Here is a 19389-nt window from a genome sequence, read left to right on the forward strand (position 1 = left end):
AAAAAAATGAAAATAGAACTACCATATGACCCAGCAATCCCACTACTGGGCATATACCCTGAGAAAACCACAATTCAAAAGAAAACATGTACCCCAATGTTCATTGCAGCACTATTTACAATAGCCAGGCATGGAAACAACCTAAAGATTTTGAACATCTTTTCTTGTGCCTGTTAGCCATCTGTATGTCTTCTTTGGAAAAATGTCTATTCAGATCTTCTGCCCATTTTTTGATTGGGATGTTTGTTTGTTTGTTGATATTGAATTATATGAACTATTTATATATTTTGGATATTAACTCCTTAGTGGTCATATCATTTGAAAATATTTTCTCCCATTTAATAAGTTGTCTTTTCATTTTGTTGGTGGTTTCCTTTGCTGTGCAAAACCTTTTAATTAGGTCCCATTTCTTTCTTTCTTTTTAAAAAATATTTATTTATTTATTCATTTTTGGCTGCATCAGTTTCTTCTTTCTGTCCTGTATCCCCCACTGCCTTACCAGTTCATCCTGGGAAGATTTCCTTAGTGTTTACATCACTGGCAAATAAGTCCATATCTCAACGTCTGCTTCTGTGGAACATGATCTAAGATGTATCCCCCCATACACATACTTAGTACACATTCAACTTGCTAATTTTCTTCCCATTTAATAGGTGTAAATTAATATCTCATTGCTGTTTTAATTTGCATTTCACTGATTATTAATGAGTGTGAACATTTCTTCATATCTTAATCAACTTTTGGTTTCTTCTGCCATTGTTTTATTGCGATTGCTCTCTTTTTCTTGTTCATTTGCAAAATTTTTTGGTATATTCTAGATATCAATCCATTGTCAGTTTTTATGAGTACAAGTAATCTTCTTTAATTCTATTATTTGTCTATTAATTTTTTTCTCTGGATAGAAAGCTTTTTTTTAATACTTCCACCAAGACTTTTATTAACCATTTTGGTTTTTTTATTATCTTTAAAAATATTTATTTATTTATTTTGGCTATGCGGGGTCTTCGTTGCGGCATGTGGGATCTTTTCTCTTTTAGTTGCGGCATGTGGACTCAGTTGTGGCATGCACGTGGGATCTAGTTCCCCGACCAGGGATCAAAGCCAGATCCCCTGCATTGAGAGCGTGCAGTCTTACCCACCGGACCAACAGGGAAGTCCCTATTAACCAATTTAAAGTGAGCGATTCACTGACATGTTCATTCACAATGTCATACAACTACTACTTCTATTTAGTTCCAAACATCAGCCCAAAGTAAAACCCTTCTGCATTAAGCAGTTTCTCCCCATGCTGCCTCCCCTACAGCCCTGGCAACCACCAATCTGTTTGATCTCTATGAATGTTTCTATTCTAGATAGGTCATATAATGCAATACATGGTTTTGTGTCTGACTTCTTTCGTTTAGTATGTTTTGGAGGTTCATCCATGTTATAGCGTATATTACTACTTCATTTTTAACAGCTGAGTAATACTCCATTTTATGGGTAGACCACACTTTGTTTATTCATTCTTTCATTGATGGACATTTGTGCTATTTCCACCTTTTGGCTATTATGAAGAGGGCTGCTATGAATATGCATGTCAATGTACTTGTTTGAGCACTTGTTTTTAATTCTTTGGAATATATAGCTAAGAGTGAAATTGTGGGGTCATATGGTAATTCTATGTTTAACTTTTTGAAGAACCACTAAACTATTTTCCACAATGGCTGAACCATTTTACATTCCCACTAGCAATGTACAATGGTTTCAATTTCTCCACCTCTTTGCTTGTTATTTTCCAATTTTTTTACATTGTAGCCATTCTAGTGAGTGTGAAGTTGTACCTCATCGGACTTTTGGAAAGCTTTAATTTTGATGTAATCAAATTCATCAACATTTTGCCTCATGGTTTGTGTTTTCTAAATTTTGTTTAAAAGTCTGTCCCAGGGCTTCCCTGGTGGTGCAGTGGTTGAGAGTCCGCCTGCCGATGCAGGGGACACAGTTTCGTGCCCCAGTCCGGGAAGATCCCACATGCCGCGGAGCGGCTGGGCCCGTGAGCCATGACCGCTGAGCCTGCGCATCCGGAGCCTGTGCTCTGCAACAGGAGAGGCCACGACAGTGAGAGGCCCGCGTACCGCAAAAAAAAAAAAAAAGTCTGTCCCTGCTCCTAGGATATAAATGTATTCTCTGAATTTTTCTTCTGTGACTTTCCCCCTACCCCTACATTTAAGTCTTTAACCCATCTAGAACACCCCTTTGTATTTGATGTTAGGTAAGGATCCAGTTTGTATTTCTCAATATAGTGACGATGTTAGGTAATAATTCAGTTTATATTGCTCCACAGAATGAGCCAGTTTCCTCAACATCATCTACAAATCAACTGATCAATCAAGCAAGAAAGCAATCTTCATTTCTCAATGAATTTTTGGAGTCTTCTTTAGTTATACATTTGATTCTGATAAATTTTTGTTTCTAAATTCTTTATTCTATTCCACTGGTCTGTTTGTTCTTGAGCCAAAAATTTATTCATCAGGTATTAAGTGCCAAATTTCTGTTAATATCAGATATGGCAAATTCTACCTCTATACTCACATTTTTTGCTTGTTTGTTTTTTTTGTTCTGGCAGCACCTCACGGCATGCAGGATCTTACTTCCCCAACCAGGGATCTAACCCTTGCCCCCTGCAGTGGAAACATGGAGTCCTAGCCACTGGACCACCAGGGAATTCCCAATACTCGTATTTTTTAAGTTGATTTTTATTCATATTTAAGAGTGAACTTATCATCTTCTTCAGAATGTCCAACTGGAATTTTGAGTTGGATTACTTAAAATTATAGATGAATATAGAGAAACATTGTTATAATATAAAGTTGTACCATCCAAAAGCATGACATTTTATCTATTTAGATCTTCTTTATATTGTCTATTAGTTTTTTCCAAAATAAGTTATTATTCTATGGAGTTGTACCATTTAAGAGGATAAAATTGTTTACTTAGATTTTCTTTATATCCTTTACTAGAGTTTTAAAGTTTACTTCATAGAAGTCTTAAGCATACTGGATTAAATTTAATTCTAGTTACTTCACAGTTTTTGTTGCTACTGTGAATAGTGTTTTATTTTTATTACATTTTCTAGTTGGTTATTATTGATGTAGAGAAATTAGTTCTAACAGTTTGTTGATTCTGTTGGTTCTTCTAGATCAATGATTCTATCATCTGCAGATAATGGCAGTTTTTCAGCTACTTACGTCTTTTTCTTTCCTTATAAAGTTGGCCAGGACCTTGAGTATAAATAATAGCAGAGATGGGGGCATCTTAATCTTGCCCTGGGTCTAAAGTTTCTCCATTCATTATGTTTGCTGTTGGTTTTTGACATATAAACTTTATCAAGGTGAAGTATTTCCTTCTATTTCTATTCCTAGTTTTCTTAAGGGTTTTTTCATCATAAATAGATGTTTATCAAAAATCAAATGTTTTTGGTGACTAGTGGTATAAGGTTGATGTTGTAAATTTTGTTGATAGCTTTTCTTATATAGACTCATATCTTAATTTCTGAGATTTTTTTTTTGGGGGGGGCTGCACTGTGCAGCATGCGGGATCTTAGTTCCCTGATAAGGGATCAAACTCGTGCCCCTGCACTGGGAGTGTGGAGTCTTAACCACTGGACCACCAGGGAAGTCCCTGAGACAAATTTTAGTTGACCAAGATTGGAGAATTGGTGACAATGAGGTTTGAAAAAGAGACTTTTAATTTCTTCTGTCTTTACTGAGACAGAAGACTTTATATTGACCCCACTTTCCTCTCCTTCCCTTTCAGCAAAATTCCTTGAAAGGTTTGTCTATATTTACTATCTCCAATATTTCTCCTCCCATTTTTCTTTTTTTAAAACTTTTTTTATTGAAGTATAGTTGATTTACAATGCTGTGCCAATCTCTGCTGTACAGCAAAGTGACTCAGTTATACACATGTAGACATTCTTTTTTTATATTCTTTTCCATTATGGTTTATCACAGGATTTTTTTAATATAAATTTATTTTATTTTTATTTTTGGTTGCATTGGGTCTGCGTTGCTGTGCGCGGGCTTTCTCTAGTTGTGGTGAGCGGGGGCTAATCTTCATTGTGGTGCACGGGCTTCTCATTGAGGTGGCTTCTCTTGCTGTGGAGCAAGGGCTCTAGGCACGCGGGCTTCAGTAGTTGTGGCACGTGGGCTCTAGAGCACAGGCTAAGTAGTGTGGTGCACGGGCTTAGTTGCTCCGCAGCATGTGGGATCTTCCCGGACCAGGGCTCGAACCCATGTCCTCTGCATTGGCAGGCGGATTCTTAACCACTGCACCACCAGGGAAGCCCTATCATAGGATATTGAGTATAAGTCAATATTAAGTATAGCTCCCTGTCTTCCCATTTTTCTTGATCCCACTTCAAACCACCTTACATCCCCATACTTTACTAAAACTGCTCTTATGAATGTCACCTGCATTGCTTCTTCCAATGGTAATTTTAGGTTCAAATCTTATTTAAACTATCAGCAGCATTTGTCATAGCTGATTACCTCTCCTTGGTTTCCAGGGCACCACACACACCGCACACAAATATCCATGCATGTTTAAATCTCCCCTTCTCTCCTAAAATCCATACTCATATATCCATCTTCACATTTCCACTGGGATGTCAAACAACATGTCCAAAACTGAGCTCCTAAAATCCACCCAGGAAAAAATACACCAAACTCAAACTTCTTGCAATCTCTATCTCAGTAAATAGCAATTACTTTTTTTCCAGTAACCAAAAAACCTTGGAGTCAACTTCCTCGCTCTATCTCACATCCATATCCAATACTTCAGCAAATCCTGTCACCTTTACCATCCACTGTCCCTGCTACCATCATGGCCTAAGCCATCATTGTCCCGTGACTGAATTATTGCAATATCCTCCTATCCTAACTGGCCTCCTGTACTTAACCTGGATCTCCCTCTCCACATTAGTCTATCTCAACATAGCAGCCAGAATAATGATGAAAGCAAATGTCAGATCATGCTGCTCCTCTGTTTAAAACCCTCCAATGATTTCCCATCTCACTCAGAGTAAAGCCAAGATTCTGTCAATGTCCTACAAAGCCTTACATACATGGTATGGTCTCCACCCTGCCTCCACTACTCCTTCACCTCTCTGCTATTATCTCTTAATACTATATCCCTCTTGCTCAGTCCAACTCACCTACTAGCCTTCTCTTTGTTTCTCAGATATACCATGTGTACTCACAAGAGCCCTTCCACTTGCTATTCCCTATGTATAGTCTGCTTTTCAAGATATCTACAGATATGAATTCCTGACCTCCTTCAGGTTTCAACTGAAGCCCTATCTGTCATCTTATTTAAGATTGTGATAATCCTCCCCAGCCAATATTTCCTATATCCCATTCCTGCTTTATTTTCTCATTATTATTGATACTTGTGCATATTTTATATACTATATATTTTATGAGCTCCATGAGGTTAAGAGTTTTTGTCTGTTTTTTGGCTGTTCTGTTCCCAACATCTGGAGTAGTGTTTGGTACATATTAGGTAAACTTGATAAATAATTTTTGACTTAATTTGTGCTGGATATCTCCTGTGTGCCTTTCTAGATCCACTCTTTAGTCTTTTCGACCTCTCTGCCCATTTCTTATTCTCTGCCCTGGGAGGCTGACCTGTTTGGTCTGCATCATTTGTCCTCTGGCTACTGGTTGGGTTTGATAAATAGGAACCCTAGGAAGAGATGAGAGGGAAGAAGGACATTTAAGTCAAATGATATAGTCCCTTGACTCTCTCCCCATTGGGTTATCGCAAATGAATGTCACAGCTTTCCTCCAGGTAGCCCTCTCTATATGACTTTATCTTTCTGCGTTTTCTTTTTTCCCTCTGCTTTTGGGTCTAGGTGTGGAAACAGCGCTAGGGTACTATACTGTCCTTTGTGCTACATGCTGCCTATGCCTTTGTAAATAACCCTTGTTACCTCTTTGAAATACCTTAATTTGAATGTACCATTTATCTCTGCTGGGACCCTGAGTGATAGAGAATGAATGAATGAACAGCTCAGAATGAACCCAGAGTGTAAGAATATCCATGTTCCCTGTGGCTGCTTAACAAAAGGCTCCTACTGCAGAGATGGTTGAATTATCAGGTAGATAAAATGACCTCTCCTGTAGATATCAGTTGGTTTCTTTCCCAGCACTGAGAGCTTGTTTAATGGGCTCATAAACAAAGTGAAATAGTGGCAGATTTCAAGTTTATACATAGGCTTAATAACATGATTTTTTTCTTTCTTTTCAGGTTATCAACCTGTGAGCAGTAATGACCTCCGAACCTTCACACTCAGGTGAGTGGTGGTAAATGAGTTACACTGAATCCCTTCAGTCATGGAAGGGACTTCTCTTTCCCCATACTGAAATAAACACTTATTCTGGATATGAATTTGTTTTCCATGCCTGCCCTTTCTCTCCCATTAGCATCATTTTTGGACTTAACGTTGATTCCCTAACACAATATTACGTATAACTTTATTTTGGACCAAGAAATTCACACTTCATAAAAGTAATAGAGCAAAAGGTTGATTATGCCCATGGGATCTCCTGGTTTTACCATCATCATAAGTCACTGGGTAGAAAGGTTTTTGAAGATTCATTTTCGGTGTCAGCAGGGAGACCTTATATGATTGAGAGCACTTATAAGATAGGGATGCTTGTCAGGGCATATGTTCTGAACCAGGACTATATATGGGGCTGTTTTTCCCAAAGCCAGAATACATGGATCAGGCTAAATGTTGGAGGAGTGGAATTCTCACATCACTTACAAAGTTCTTATTTCCCTTCTCCACTGCTTTGGGTTTTGCTTGTTTAAAGCTCCTAATACTAAAAGTCCCACAATGGTCCCATTGCATTAGAAGCTGAGGCTACCTCTTGACCATTTGGGGCTCCTCATGCCACTGGGAAAACAGATTAAAAGAGAGGTTATGATGTTGGTTAGTGTACATTTGATCCTTGATAATGTTGCTGCTATAATAAGAGGGCAGAAATGGAGGAGGAGTATGGTGGAATCTAGGCATCTTAGGAGAGGGAGGGTATAAGTGTCTGGATGTTAAATTTAATGTCTTGGAGAAGAATCTCAACTGTTGGGTATAAAATTAATTTTCCCCCTAGCGGCTGCCATAATCTACTCTTCTGAAACTTCCTTTCCTAACAATTCCTGGCGATTCATCTATTAGAACAGTCATTTCCAGTTCTTATGACTCCTTGCTGTTCATTTCACAACTTAAATCTTCTATGTGATTTTAAGGTCTCCCCTAAACCCCTTATTCAGAGCAGTCTGGCTCTCACCCCTCTCTCCCTGGCGCATGTTCCTCTGACTATGGAGTGGGGAGGAAGGATAGCAAGGGTAGATCCTTTTGGGTTGTCCACAAAGAGATTGTTTATGTCTCTCTTTGGCTCACTGTCTATGGGCATAGTGTGGACAAGGTTGTAGTTCCAACAGGCTCCACTGAGAGAAGATTTGTTCTCAAACTCTCCCCTTGGCTACCTCCCAACTGGGGTCCTCCCATCACATTCTTTTTATATGTGTGCATCTTAATCCCACTGAAGACTGTAGCCCCCAATCTCATCCACCCTCTGCAGCTAACTCTTGGGCCCACAGGCATTTGAGGTATTCACGTGCAGTTCCTTCCAGGAACAGAGAACTTGGGGAGGGAGTGGCCCTGGATTTCTCTTTTCCTTGTTAGCTCTCCTATACCATCTTTCCTCCATTTTTCCCTCCTGATCTCAAAGAACAGGGCAGGCCCCTTGGTGGTCCTTTGGCTAAGAAGACATTCACCTGTACTACCAATTGCCAGCCTCCTTTATAGAACACCAGTAGGTATCCTCAGGAAAATCACTCTGCAAGGAATTACTATGTTAAAATAGTCTTTTTGGTCAAGAGACAGTCTCCTAAATTAACTGAAACCTGTGTCAGTTTATAAGGAAAATAATGCAATTTTTCTTCTAAAATAGGACCAAGTCTGGGATCCAATAGGCAAGTGCTGCTCCTTGATAAGCCTGAGTTGGACTCTCTTGGCTCCTGTCAACTGACATCCAACTCAATGCTGTTCTGCTGTTCTGTGCTTTGACCCTGTTGCTAAGCCTCTTGCTGTTTGGCTTTTAGAAGGCTGGACCATCTGATATCTTCGACTGTACACCTCAGGGGAACAGGCCCAACTCTAGAAAACTATCCAGGAAGGCATTTTAGCATCTGGCTCTGTTTTATGCCAATTCTCAAGGTGATGTGCTAAGCCGGAAAAAAAATTATTTAACAAAGTCCCAACATATTATCCTTAAATCAGGACCTGACAGGAAACCGAAGGTAATTTCTCTTCTTTCCCTAGTGGTTCCACAGTTGGGGAGGTTGCTTATGTCCTGGCAGAAATGACTAATTTCTCTATCTTCTATAGCAAGCATTTACAGTTGTACATCCAGAACTGACTTCTCCACAATGATACACTCTAAATGAGATGGGATGCCAGCAACAAAACCTTTGGAATGGAGTATCAGTTACCTGGCTGTCCATGATCTGGCTCAAAGGTGAATTCCTGAGGTCCCTCTCTGAGCCCTCTAATATTTCTCTTGGGTTAACCTGGTTTAAAGAGTCTCATCCCCATAAATAGGAACATGGCTGGGTATCTGTCACACAGGACCCTTCACAGCCTGTCTCAGGATTGCAATATGATGGCAGGGTATTTACAAATGTCTGAGGGTGTTCAATTACTGCATAACTCTATTCTGATCTGATCTGATCAATTCCTTGAAAAGCATTCTGTTATCATTATTATTCTCTTAATTTTGAGGATTTCCCAGTACACTTGGGGATATTGATGGTTTAGAGGTTATTGGCATAACTTGCCTCTGTTCGATTTTAAATTTGATTACTATCAAATGATTCAGGAAGAAAATGTTTATGTGTGTATAAATTATAGTTGTGTGTGTATATATGTGCACACGTGCACATACACAGAGAGAGAGGTGAATAAAGCAAATGTGGTAAAAGGTTAACATTTGGATGATCATTGTGAAGGGTATATGGCAATTTTGTGTACTGTTACACAAAACTTCTCTGTCTAGAATTATGTCAAAATAAAAAGCTAAAAAGTATACAAATACATATGTAAGGTCTGATTAAGAAACTTAAGAAACATATCCCATAATATTAGTACTGCTAAAATGTGGGATTACAGGAAATTTTGTTTTCTCTTTTCAGTTTATCTGTGTTTCTAAATGTTCTACAATGGAAATGTATTGCTCTTGCTCTGTAATAAGGATAAAAGAGCATTAAAATCATAAATTGGTAAAAGGTAATGTTTTTCAAAGTTGATCTTATTGGCTATGCTAACCACACGATAGTTACTGCTCTTCTTGAGGAATGTAATGTAGACATAGAGTTCCATAATGTGTAGTCTAGATCTCCTGTTTTGAGTGAATAGATATTTTGTTCTGTCATCTAAACAAGTTAAAAAGAAAAAAGGACTACTGGCATTCCTCTAGCCCTTTAAAATTATTGATATTTTGCTGAATATCTTTTGATATCCCTCCATATCCACTCTCTACCTTTCTCTGCTCTTCTTTATCCTCAGAAGTCTGAGCCAGTCAAAATACTGTCTTGTTGTCTGGCTTCCAGCTGGGTTTGGCCAATGGTGAGCAAGTAAGAACATGGGAAGGAGAAGAGTGACAGCTGGGTAATTTTTTCTTGGTTCCCTCCTGGCAGGCTTGTACAAGCTGGCTTCACCCCTTAACTGAAGAACATTGCACCTGCCAGGTAACTCTCTCTACACAGCTCTCTCTTTCTCTTTCTTCAGGTGTGGTAACCTGCTGCTAAGACCCTGCCCTTGCTCCTTCAAGTCTAGGAATGGTACCTCAAGTTACTAGTTGCAGGATACTTGCTTCATTTCTACTTACACCTTTGAAGACAGTGCCTTTATTAAACTTCCCTCTATTGACCCAACTGAATGTGCCAGATGTTTGTTGCTGGGACCCCAAATGACATGGCAATATCTGGTGCCTTGTGGCTTTAAAGGAAAATTCATCAACTATGCCTGATAGCCTTCAGTAGAGGTCATTTTCCTACCACTCATCTCTTTGATTCTCTCATATGGCCTCTTAAAAAGATTGGCCACAGATGATTCATAGAGATTGTTGTGTGGGTCTTTAGCTTGGCTCAGATATAACATCTACCACAATTGTTTGCTGCCATTGATATGGCCCATGCTTTCCTTTAGATCTCTGTCCACTCCAACCAGCAGCCCTCCTTTCACTTGTGATGCTCAGTGACACACTCTCAGCATACTTAATTATGGTTGCATTAATTCTCCTGACTTGTACTCCTCTGTGGTGTGGCAAGAACTTTTCCTTGGTGTTCCCGTCTCCCTAAGAATTTTCTTGCAGGACTGTATCAATGATGTCCTTATCTAGAGCCCATTCAGAGATATTTGCACATATTCAAGCTCCAGAATGTCAGTACCTGACTTCTGAGCATTAAATGTCTGTTGTCAAATAGATTTTCCCCTGAAGGTGTCTTTTTCCAAGAAGGACATTCAGTGCCTTGTCAACTTGTCTAGTGACCTGCATCTTATTCCAGTTTATATTCACAGTCAGTCACCCATCAGTCTTCTACCTCGGAGCTCCCTTGAGTGGGAAGCCAAAGAAGCAGGAGGGACCCAAGTCAGTACACAAGAGAGGACTGTCATTCTGGCCTTGAGGTTTCCATTACTCTGACTGGAGTGACTCTGTTACTTTCCCTTGAGGCTTCCTTGTTAGATTATGGGCCTCCAAGAACTCTAGCAGAATGTGGAGTCTTTAAAAAAAAAAAAAAACAGTCTCTGAACCTCTGGATGTACATATTGTACAAGAACAACCTCTATACCATAGTTCCTAGGAACTACATCAGGATAGTCCAGACTCTGAGCACACATAGTGGTCCTCTGAGTACGATGGAATACGTGTTCAGGGTAATAAGGCAAGATTGCCTGTTGCAAAGATGTTAATATAGCTAATGGCCCACATGTCACCAAAAAGGACTAGAAGACCCCATCTGTCTCAGTCATTCCAGTTATAAAGGAGATCAAAATGTCCCACTCAGCCTTAAAAACAGTTTTCTGAGATGAGAAATTATGTGATATTAGCAATCTAAGGAAAAAGGTATGTATGATTTGAAACTAAGAATTTAACACCTCAGAGCTCTAGGTGGACACTTTCCTCTTATTGTCCAACCTGAAAATTCATCGGGGAAGCTAATGTCCCATCATAGATTTTGTGCTGGTAATTAAGTAATTAAATGGTCACTATAATGTGGAGCAGGCCTTACTAGGGAAGAGACTTGAATATCCAACTGCTTCACAGATCACATATTCATGTTCCTAGCTAAAATCAATCCCTCCGCTTGTGCACTAGATCCCATTGCCTTCACCTCCTCAAGGATATCACTCCTGAAATTCTCCCTGATCTCTGTCTTGCATTAGCAACTTTTTACTCCCTCTTGGATCATTTTCATTAGCATATAAACAGGCTGGGTTGTTTGTTTGTTTTTCCATCTAAAAAAAGCAATCAGTTCTCTTGACCCCATTTTCCCCTACCAATTTCCACTCCACTTCTTTGCTCCCATTTACAGAAAAATGTCTCAAATAGTTCCCTGTACTCATGGTCTCCAGGTTCTTTCCTCCTGTTCTTTCCTAAATCCACTGCAATCTGGCATTGACCCCTACCACTCTACCACGACTGCTCTTATCAAGGTCACCAATGACTGCCGAGTGGCGGGAGCCAATGGCCAGCTCCCCAGCCTTCATCCTACTTGACTTAGCATGATCGTCTGACAAAGTGGACCACTCCCTTTTTGGATACTTTCTTTATTAGGCTTCTAGAACATCACGCTGTTGGCTTTCTTCCTACCTCACTAGTCACGCCTTCTCAGCTCCTTTTCTGGTTCCTCCTCAATTCCCTCAGTTCTTCACTTTAAGATTGTCCCAGGGATCAGTCTTAGCCTTTCTTCTCTTCTCCCTCTACACTCATTCTCTTGTTGATCTGATTCAGACTATGAGCTTTAAATATGCAGTTAACTCCCATCTTTTTCATCTCTAGTCCAAGACCTTTCTCCCAAACTCCAGACTTATTTCATTGCCTATTCAAAATTTCCACTGGGTTGTCTAACATACATCTCAAACTCAACATGTCCGAAACTAAACACTTGTTCTTCCCCTACAAACCTGTGTACATATCTAGACTTCCTCAACTCAGTTTATGGTAACTCCATCCTCCTAGCTGCTCAGGCCAAAGCATTTTGAATCACTCTGACTCTTCTCATATTCTCACTCCCCATAGCCAACCTTTTAGGAAAGTCTATTGGCTTTTCCTGTAAAATGTATTAGACTCTGACCACTTCTCACCACCTCCTCTACCATCACTCTGGTCCAAGCCACCATCATCTAGATTAATGAAACAGCCTCCTAACATATCACCTTGTTTGAGCCCCTTTAACATAACAGTCAGAATGATCCTTTTAAACATAAGGCAGATCATATCATGCTTCTGCTCAAAGTCCTCAATGACTCTCCATTTTACCCAGAGAAAAAGCCAAAGTTGTAAGCTATAATACCCATATGATCTGGCATCCCCTCTTCCTTCTGATCATAATTCTGCTCCAGCCATCCTGTTCTCCTTTCTGTTTCTTGATCTCATCCTCTAGGGTTGTTTCTTTAGCTGTTCCCTCTGTCTGGACAATTTCCCCTCAGATAGCTCCCGACTAACTTTCTCACCTCCTTCAAGTATTTGTTCATATCTTATTTGTACAATGAAGCCTATCCAGATCACCCTGTTTATTACCTCAATCTAACCCCTACTCCCACCCAGCACTCCTGATCCTACTTAGCCTGCTCTACTTTTTGTTAACGCCATATCTTTTATTACTTAACATACTATATACTTATTGTTTATTTTCTATATCCCTGCTAAAATATGAGATCATAAGGGCAGGGATCTTTGTTTTATTCACTTTGTATCCTAAGTGCCTATAACAGTGCCTGACACATTCTAAGTGCTCAATAAATATTTGTTGAAATGTATGTCCTGGTCCATGAAAGCCTCGTTCTTTTAGGTAAAAGCCATGAATACACACAGCCCCAGAAGGAAAGCCTCTAGTACTGCCTCTGGGGCTGCTAGATGCATTCCAGTCCAATCCATTGCTGACCCCTGCTGGAACCCACTGACCAAGTTGCTGTCCTACCCTTGACTGCACAAGTGGACTCAAAACTCTTTGGGTGACAGGATGCTGCTAATACCCGCTCTGCCATCTATTTGTGCCATAAACACATCCTGCTTGGAGCAGTAATGACTATAATCCTTCCTTTTCCTTGGACTTTTCCTGATTCCAGGGGTCTGCAGAAGATAGACTTTAGCTTCCTTTTGTTTTACTTATATTTAATAAGTTTGTTCTTTTGTAAGGACCCCATTAGTCGGGGATGGGAGCGGTTGCTCTTAGTTACACCTTCAGAACTAATAACTTAATTTTTTTTTCTTTTTTTGGCTGTACCACACAGCTTCTGGGATCTTAGTTCCCCAACCAGGGATTGAACCCAGACCCTCAGAAGTGAAAGCACGGAGTCCTAACCATTGGACTGCCAGGGAATTCCCAAGAACTAATAACTTAATCTTTAACCAGACTAAAAATTGGTGAGAGGGAGATATGCTTTGAAAAATATTAATGTGATTTTTTTTCTTATTTTCTTCCATGCGACCATTACCTTTTTAACCAAAGGCATCCATTTGCCTCAAAAAACATCATGATAGTTATAGCAGGAAGGCAAAGGTAAACAATAACTCTATTTCAGCTTTTGAAGCCTATAACTAAATAGTAATCTTGAAAGCTTTGTTGGGAAAGTAAAAGAAGCTCCAAATTTCAAGCACTCTTAAATACTAAGAGCAAAGCATGAAGACTAGACAAAAAGTTTCACTATAATCATAGGCAAAGCAAACTTAGAGTATGACAGTGTGAAGTTGTCACCTACTGAGAGAGGAAGTGAAGTGTTCTTCCAGCTGGAAGAGCCTAGGATAAGGGGAAGGTCAGTGGGGTTGAGACAAGACTTGCCTGGTGCTTGTATCCCAGAGAAGGAACCCATCAGTCCCCTCATTCCTTGGGTCTTGGCCCAGAAAGGGGAAGATGGACACAACATCAGGAACCCAAATAAGCTGAAGTAGAATCTGGAACTTCTGGGCTCACCCTCCACTTCCACTGCAAGTTTGGCGTGGTGCTAGGGCAACATGGTGCCATCAAGAATTAATTCTGAAATGGCTGAGAGATATCTAGGCAGATGGACCTGTGTCTGTAACCCAGTGTCTTATGGCCTTGGTGTGATATGGAGAGGGACCAGAAGATATTTTACGTCTTGGCAAGAGGGTGCCAAAATGCTGAGAGAACCCAAGGTCCAGAAGAAGTCTGCATTTGGGATGAGAAAGTTACATTCAACAGAGACCTCAGAACTAGAAGTTATAGCAGGACCACTGGCTCCAGCAGGGAAATGAGAAAGGCAGCCAAAGAACCAGACAGGACCTGTTGTTAATTCATTGGGCATAAGCACTATATACCCAGAGATCCCTAGAATAGCCACACAGCAAGGAAAATGAGTGAGGATCCAGAGAACAGCACTGCACACAGCATTGAGACAGTTTCCCCTTCTGCCATGGGTTCCTGGCATTCAGAAACCATGGTGGGAAGGATCGGAGAGACCCTTGGAAGGAGGCAGCCCTGAGAGAGAGTTTGACAAACTAAAATTTCTCCTCTGTCATTAACAGGAGTGGGAGCTTGCTAGTAAGATACAATTAGCTATAGATAATACAGGATGCTACCATTCTGTAAATGTTTGCACGTTTTTGACTGGTTTTCTTTTCTTCCCCTTTCCTAAACTAAATATTTTGAAAGGGGAACTAGCATTCTGGGTCAAGCTCTGAATCATCAAGAGCTTTTTGTAAAAAAAAATGAGAGGAACAAAGAGTATTCTGGAAGAGGAGAAAGGAAGGAAGACCTGGGGAGGTGGAGAGAACTTCCTGAGGGAATTTAGATTGGGCTCAGTTCCTATGCGATTTAACCTTTGTCGGTAGAACACCCCCACCATCCCACCCCTGCAATGAGCTTAGAAAATGGGGATGGGTCTCTGAATTTCTAGAGAGGGATGGGAGAAGAAACCCTTGTCCAAATCCTGGAATAGGCATTAGAGCTCCTGAGCTGACATCTCTAATATATGGGCAAAAAGGGTTTTAATTACTTTAGATTCTTAGGGTACTATACTTTTTCTCAATATAAAATAATCTATATTTGTCCCACTAATGTATTGTACTTTGAATTTTATTTTGTCTCTGATATTAATCTTGTCATACCTGCTTGCCTTAATTAACATTTTCTTGGTATATCCTTTCCTACCCTACCATCTGCTTTTGTTTTTCAATCAATAGTATTTTTCCCCTCCTTTAAAATATCTTTCAATTTTTTTAATGTAGGCAAGCAATACATGGAGATATGCTCACTTTAAAAGAGAAAAAGCATTATATATACAAGGCTAAAGATCCGCTGTCTCTCAACCCTGGTTCTTTCTTTAAGCTGCCTGTTACTATCCTTTGACCACTTTTTTTTTGTCCTTATATCTTAAATTATTGATTCTTTATATATTCTGGATATTAATCCTGTGCCTGTTAAATTTTTTTTCAGAGTGTAGCTTGATATTTGACTTTGATTAGGTTTTCAGATGTAAAACATTTTAGAATTTGGATGCAGTCAAGTCTGTCTTTTCCTTCTTTAAATTTTTGTTTTAAAATTTTTTGTGTCCTAAACAAGAAGGTCTTTATCCAATGATTATATCTTCCAGCTTTTTAATAAGCTTTTATAGCTTAAAAATGTTTAGGTCTTTACCATCTGGGATTTATTTTTCTGAAAGATTTGGGATAGAATGTAATCCTGTGTTTTATTTTGTTGATTTATTTAACTGAAGAGCCAATTGTCTCAATAAAATTTACTGACTAGTTTATCTTTTCCACACTGATGTGAAGTGCCTTATCTCTTATATGTCAGCTTCTATAGTCACAAGACTATTTCTGGGTTCTTTACTCAATCCACTTATTTGTCTATTCCTGCACATTACCACGCTGTTTTAATGACCATAGCTTTGTAGCATTATGATATCTGGCAGATCAACTCTCCCTCCCTACCTCTCCCCCCCACCTCCCATGATCTTCTGTAATATTTCCTTGGAAAAGTTTCATGAAAAATCTTTTTGCGGTTTTGATTGGAATTTCATTAAATACATAAATTTGAGAAAAGGATGGACATCTTTTTTAAATTAATTAATTCATTAATTTTGGGGGGGGCTGTGTTGGGTCTTCATTGCTGCGTGTGGGCTTTCTCTAGTTGCAGTGAGCAGGGGCTACTCTACGTTGCAGTGTGCAGGCTTCTCATTGCAGTGGCTTGTCTTGCTACAGAGCATGGGCTTCAGTAATTGTGGCACGTGGGCTCAGTAGCTGTGGCTTGCAGGCTTTAGAGCGCAGGCTCAGTAGTTGTGGCACATGGGCTTAGTTGCTCCATGGCATGTGGCATCTTCCTGAACCAGGGATCAAACCTGTGTCCCCTGCATCAGCAGGTGGATTCTTAACCACTGCACCACCAGGGAAGTCCCAAGGATGGACATCTTTATAGTATTGAGTTTTACCATTACAGGAACATTATTTATCCCCATTTAGTCATATTTTCTTTTACATCATTCAGCAAAATTCTATAGTCTTGTCTATAAAGGTTCTTTATGTTATTCATTGCTACTGTATATGGATGGAATCACTTAGTCTATTACATTTTCTGATTGATGATTGCTGGCATATAGGAAAGTCATTGATTTTCTCCTTTCTTCAATTAATGTAGTGAATTATATCAATAGAGCTCCATTATTGAATTAATCTTGCATTTCTGAGATAAATTTAACATTATCATGTTGCATTATTTTCATTTGCTGCTGAAATACAATTTCTAGTATTTTATTGTACTTGGGATTTTTGTATCCATCTTTATAAATAAAAAGTGGTATATTATTTTCTTATCTTTTATATATCTTGTTTTGGTATTAAGATTAGCTTAACTATATAACATGAAGTAAACTGGATAACTTTCTCTTTCCATGATTTAAAGCAATTTATAAAATATGGAAGTTACCTGTTTCTTGAAGGTTTAGAGAACTTGCCTATATAACCACCTAGACCTAGTGCCTTTTTTGGGGATAGATCTTTTACTACTGTTTCAGTTTCAGTTTTTCTATATCTTCTTAGACTATTTTGAAATTTTATATTTTCCTGTAAAATTAGCCATATATTTTTCAACTCTATTAATATAAAACTGTTTGTATTATTCTCTTATAATTAGAAAAATCTGCTCATGCGTTATGATTTTATGTCCTTTTTTATACCTGATAAATTATTGTGCCTTCTCTCCTTTTTCTTAATATTTGCCAAAGAAACCTATTTTTAGTAGGCTCTTAAAAAGTGTTTCAGACAACTCTACTCACTTTCTTTTTCTGTTTCACTAACTTCTGCCTTTATCCATGGCAGTGTTTTTTCAAGCTTTTTTCATTATTACCCCTCTAGGAAACTTTTTAGACCTTTTTTCCCTTAATCACTACTTTCTTCCCCCTGCAACCCGCAACCTTAAACCACATATATAGTATGTATCTGTTTATGTAGTATGATCTTTTGAAAAGCCACAATCATTGTAATAGCTAACATTTTTTTCAGCCCTCAAGAACCGATTTTCACTCCCTTGGGGGCAATATCTTTTCTATTGAGAATGCATTGCCCATGGTAATGTCTGTTTCTACTTTCTTTGGGTTTATTTATTTTCCTTTTCTTCTGGAGTTGAAAGCTTAGTTCATTCACTTTCAAAATTTTTTTTAAGTAAAAAATTTAAGGCTATAAACTGTACTTTCTCCCCCAGTGCTGTTTGCTTGCATCACAGAAGTTTTGCTCTTTTGTACTTTTGGTTTTCATTCAGTTCTAAATTTTTGTAATGGCCACTTTTATCTGAGTTATGTAGAGGCTTGCTTTTATATTTCCCCATACATGGATTTTTGGGTAAGATTTTTATTGTATTTTTATGTGACTGCCTACCTGGAGTTTGTTGAAACTTTCTATCTTACCATATGGTCAACTGAAATTTCTGCAATCTTTCAAAGTTTGATGTTTTCTGTAGGCTTTTGGTAGACAATTTTTATCAGTTTAAGAATTATTTTTGTTACCAGTTTGCTAACGTATTTTTACTTTTTATTTATTTTTAATTATTCTTTTATTGAAGTATAGTTGACTTACAATGTTGTGTTAATTACTGCTGTACTGCATGCTAAGGTGTTTTTAAATTAAATGACAAATTGGTGTTGAGTTTTAACAAATACTTATTTTGGAAGCAATTGAGATGATCGTGCTTTTTTCTTCCTAATTTCTATTAATTTGATTAATTACTTTAATATATTTCATGTGTCTCATCTACCCTATGCTTTCCCTTAGAAGCCTAACTCTGTACATTCCCTAAGGCATATTTGTGTTCCCATTTACAATGATAATATCACTGAGACTAAGCTAAAAATGTTGGAAGTAATACATCTACATTTTCTTTAACCTTCTAATATACTCATCTTAGGGTTGATGGGATGATTTCCCATTGCTTTCTCTACAGATTCAGGAAGGTACCTCTCAATATTTCCCTGGATCTGAGATCCCTGGTGGAAGTGGGCATTTCTGTTTTCTCTCTGAGAGCTTGCTTCCATTCTTCTGTTGTAACTCTTTGGGTTCTAATTACCTCCTCTAATTAAGTAATGACTAAACTACTACCCTCTTCTTTAGTCCCATAGTAAGATCATTTGGTTCTGCATCATTTTCATTTTCCCATTTGTATTGTCAATTTTTTGTGTCCTTTAAGAACACAACCTTTCTTCTAAAGAAATCCTTTTCTTCCTCCAGATCAATTGGCCTGTCTTCCTTCACTTTTCACCCTCCCACTGCTTCTATTTTTTTTAATTTTTTTATTTTTTTGCGGTACGTGGGCCTCCCACTGCTGTGGCCTCTCCCGCTGCGGAGCACAGGCTCCAGACGCGCAGGCTCAGCGGCCATGGCTCACGGGCCCAGCTGCTCCGCGGCATGTGGGATCTTCCCGGACCGGGGCACGAACCCGTGTCCCCTGCATGGGCAGGCGGACTCTCAACCACTGCACCACCAGGGAAGCCCCCACTGCTTCTATTTTGACTTTAAGGCCTGAACATATACGTGAAACAAATACAATTCTTACTTGATTTCCTGAATAGACCTGTTTCCTAGGAAGAGAAGAATCCAGGCACAACACTTTTTA

At 39.0% G+C, this 19389-nt stretch overlaps 1 protein-coding gene across 1 annotated transcript in view; it reads right to left on the minus strand.

Moving 5' to 3' along the window:
• Nucleotides 1-11815, minus strand: part of TSGA13 (testis specific 13) — a gene marked incomplete at its 5' end in the record, with an annotated part of 39161 nt that extends 27346 nt beyond the window's left edge. The window contains one exon of the mRNA XM_082632247.1: nucleotides 11735-11815. Within this exon, the coding sequence (XP_082488373.1) occupies nucleotides 11735-11815 (81 nt within the window). The remainder of the gene's footprint in view (nucleotides 1-11734) is intronic.
• Nucleotides 11816-19389: the final 7574 nt, after the last annotated feature.

Source organism: Mesoplodon mirus (genome assembly GCF_964341445.2).
Source record: "Mesoplodon mirus genome assembly, chromosome: 9".
Taxonomy (NCBI): domain Eukaryota; kingdom Metazoa; phylum Chordata; class Mammalia; order Artiodactyla; family Ziphiidae; genus Mesoplodon; species Mesoplodon mirus.